This window comes from Helianthus annuus, chromosome 8, assembly GCF_002127325.2.
Source record: "Helianthus annuus cultivar XRQ/B chromosome 8, HanXRQr2.0-SUNRISE, whole genome shotgun sequence".
Classification (NCBI taxonomy): domain Eukaryota; kingdom Viridiplantae; phylum Streptophyta; class Magnoliopsida; order Asterales; family Asteraceae; genus Helianthus; species Helianthus annuus.
Genome location: NC_035440.2, coordinates 25,118,342 through 25,121,506, shown reverse-complemented (window position 1 = coordinate 25,121,506; position 3,165 = coordinate 25,118,342). Strand labels below are relative to the sequence as shown.

General features: G+C 44.5%; 1 protein-coding gene across 1 annotated transcript; it reads right to left on the bottom strand.

The window, feature by feature from the left end:
• Nucleotides 1–728: 728 nt before the first annotated feature.
• Nucleotides 729–2,510, bottom strand: LOC110869757. The gene has a single exon (XM_022118980.1). The coding sequence runs from the start codon at nt 2,508–2,510 to the stop codon at nt 729–731; it is 1,782 nt and encodes a 593-aa protein (XP_021974672.1).
• Between the last annotated feature and the right edge of the window lie 655 nt (nt 2,511–3,165).

Genomic DNA, 3,165 nt, shown 5'->3' with positions numbered 1-3,165 from the left:
CGTCTGTAAAAAGAAGCAAGCCCATGGAAGCTACGAACTTCAGTAATGGTAGTAGGAGTTGGCCAATTTTGAACAGCCGCCACCTTGGATTCATCAACATGTATCCCATCACCAGAAATAACATACCCCAAGAATAACACTTTAGGGGTCATGAACACACACTTCTTGGTGGCTGCATAAAAACGGTCCTTGCGAAGTAAGGCCAAAATTTGCCTCACATGCACAACATGGTTGCTGAAAGAAGCACTATAAATGAGAATGTCATCAAAATACACAACCACGAACTTCCCAATAAAAGGTCTAAGCAACTGGTTCATCATACGCATAAAAGTACTAGGTGCGTTTGATAAACCAAATGGCATCACCAACCACTCATACAACCCTTCACGAGTCTTGAAGGCAGTTTTCCACTCGTCACCTGGTCTAAGACGAATTTGGTAATACCCACTCTTCAAATCTAACTTCGTAAAAATAGTAGAACCACTAATCTGATCAAGTAAGTCATCAAGTCGAGGAATAGGAAACCTATACCTCACAGTAATCTTGTTGATTGCTCGACTGTCAACACACATATGCCAAGTACCATCTTTCTTTGGAGTCAATAAAGCCGGAACAACACAAGGGCTCATACTTTCACGAACGTGGCCCTTAGAAATCAACTCCTCAACCTGTCTTCGCAACTCTTCATGCTCAGCAGGGCTCATCCTGTAATGTGGTCTATTGGGTAACTATGACCCAGGCTCCAAATCAATATGATGTTGGATGTCATGCAAAGGTGGTAACCCATCAGGCAACTCAACAGGAAAAACATCAGAAAATTCCTCAAGCAAAGGAACCATAGCATCAGGAATTTCGACTTCCTCGGGCACTGCCTTCCCTATCAAAATAAAAACATTGTCTGTGTCCTCCAACTCATCTTGAAACTGACTGAGGGTCAACAAAGTACCCGACTGTTTTGTGGCTAACTGCTTGGGCTTGCTAGGAACAAGAGTTATCTTCACACCACCAAACAGGAAGCTATAAGTATTGGACCGCCCATTATGTTCTATATTACGCTCATACTCCCAAGGTCTACCCAACAATAAGTGGCACGCGTCCATAGGAACCACATCACACACAACGTCATCTTTGTATGTGGACCCAATAGAAATTGAAACAAGGGCTCGTTTAGAAACCGACACTTCACCCCCCTTTTTAAGCCATTGAAGCTTATAAGGCTTGGGGTGACTTTCTGTTTTCAAAGCCAACTTCTGGACCGCCTCTTCAGATATCAAATTATCACAACTTCCCGAATCAATAACAAATGCGCATACCTTTCCCAAAATGGTACATGTTGAGTGGAAAATGTTATGCTTCAGCCAGTCATTCCCATCCGCCTTCGGTATATAGCAAGAGCGTCTGACTACCAAGTTTACCCCAACATCACCGGTCACAGCCTCTTCTTCATATTCAGTTTCTTCATCGTACACTGGGTTATTCTCATACTCTTCATACTGATCATCTTCAGACTCAGCAAATAAATGTCTCTTACTAGCCCTTTTACACTCCGCTTGACGATGGCCCGTTTCACCACAATTGAAACATCTCGGACCACTACTACTAGCCCCCTTAGAAGTAGGCCCGGTATTGTTACCCCCCGGCTTCTGTTGACTAGGCCCGCCACGAGGTGCCCCACTGCCTGACCCAACGTTTCCTCCAGCAAGGGTAAATGAACTGCCCACCCGACGGTTTTGTTTCTCAAACGCCAACGCCCGTTGGTGTGCCTCTGGAATGGTTAGCGGATCAAAAAGGTTCACGGACTCCATAATTTGAACCCTCAGACCCCCAATATACCGAGAAACAAGTTGTTCCTTCGGTTCTTGAATATCATTCCTAGCAATCAACTGGTAAAACTCTGTGGTATAATCATCAACCGATTTAGCCCCCTGTTTTAAATTTTGCAGACGTTGGTACATCAATCTTTGAAAATTATGAGGCAAAAAGTTGGACCGCAACAAGCACTTTTTCATCTTGGCCCATGTCACGATCCTTGACTTTCCGAGCCTATTCCATGTTAATTTCAATTGTTGCCACCACGCAGAGGCCCTACCACATAACTTGGTAGCGATCAAGGCCACCCGCTTGTTTTCAGGCACCTCCTTGTACTCAAACACCTCCTCCACGGTAGCCAACCAATCGATGAACCCCTCCGGATTCAAACTAGCCCCATAAAATTCTGGAATATCAATCCTTATCCCAGAATCCCAACGCCTATTACCCCCTCCACGTTCACCCCTTGGTCGCCCTTCCTGTTCGTCTTCGGAAGTCGAACCATCACCAAATGGATTACTGAAATCAGAACCAAACCCGTCATTGGGTCCCTGCCTCCGAAGATTGATCAAGTCAGCCATCCGGTCAGTCAACTGATCGACCACCTGATCCAACCGTTGATCCACTCTCGCCATGAGTCGCTGCTCCAACTCTCGTCCATACACTTCATCGAGAGGCCTGTTGTTTCTCCTCGGAGGCATTTTGAGCCAGGAATTCGGCTCTGATACAAACTGATGTAGCGCGTGATACGGAAACGAAGATCAAACACGTTGATTCAAAGAATACCCGTGTGTTCTTCCCCAACCCCCAAGATTCCACCCAAAAGGCACGGAATTTGAAGTGAAAAATTGATTGTCTCAAAATTCAAGTTTGAACTTTTCATTAGCTTTAGCAACATATAAATAGAGATCGAAATTCGAAAATGGGCCTAAAACACACTTGGGCCAAAAACTAGAACAAAATAAAAGTCCAAAAAACCCACTAAAAAACACAAAACATAAAATAACTCATGGAAATAAGCGTTTTTTGGCCCGGACGACGACCCGAACCACCATTGGCATTTGCAGCAAGATGGAGCTCGTTCTCACGTTCGTTTCGCCTGGTCGCACGCCCAAAACGGACCCCCGTAGCCCAAGTTAGAGCCATTTAGTGAAGCCCCTTTTGTTACACGATCTTGGGCCTCCAAATACAAAATAGCCCGCTCTTCCACACTTGGGCCCGCATCAATGTTTTCTCTAGCTTTCAATAGATCTAGATGATTTTTGAAAGGTTCTGTAATTCACAACTTACTTTCCTCATTCTCATTAGCTATCAATTTATAATACAAGATACAAGATAGTTACGGACGTGATTTAA

What these genes read in the sequence shown, in the direction of transcription:
- LOC110869757 (XM_022118980.1), bottom strand. Translation starts at nt 2,510, where the DNA reads ATGCCTCCGAGGAGAAACAACAGGCCTCTCGATGAAGTGTATGGACGA.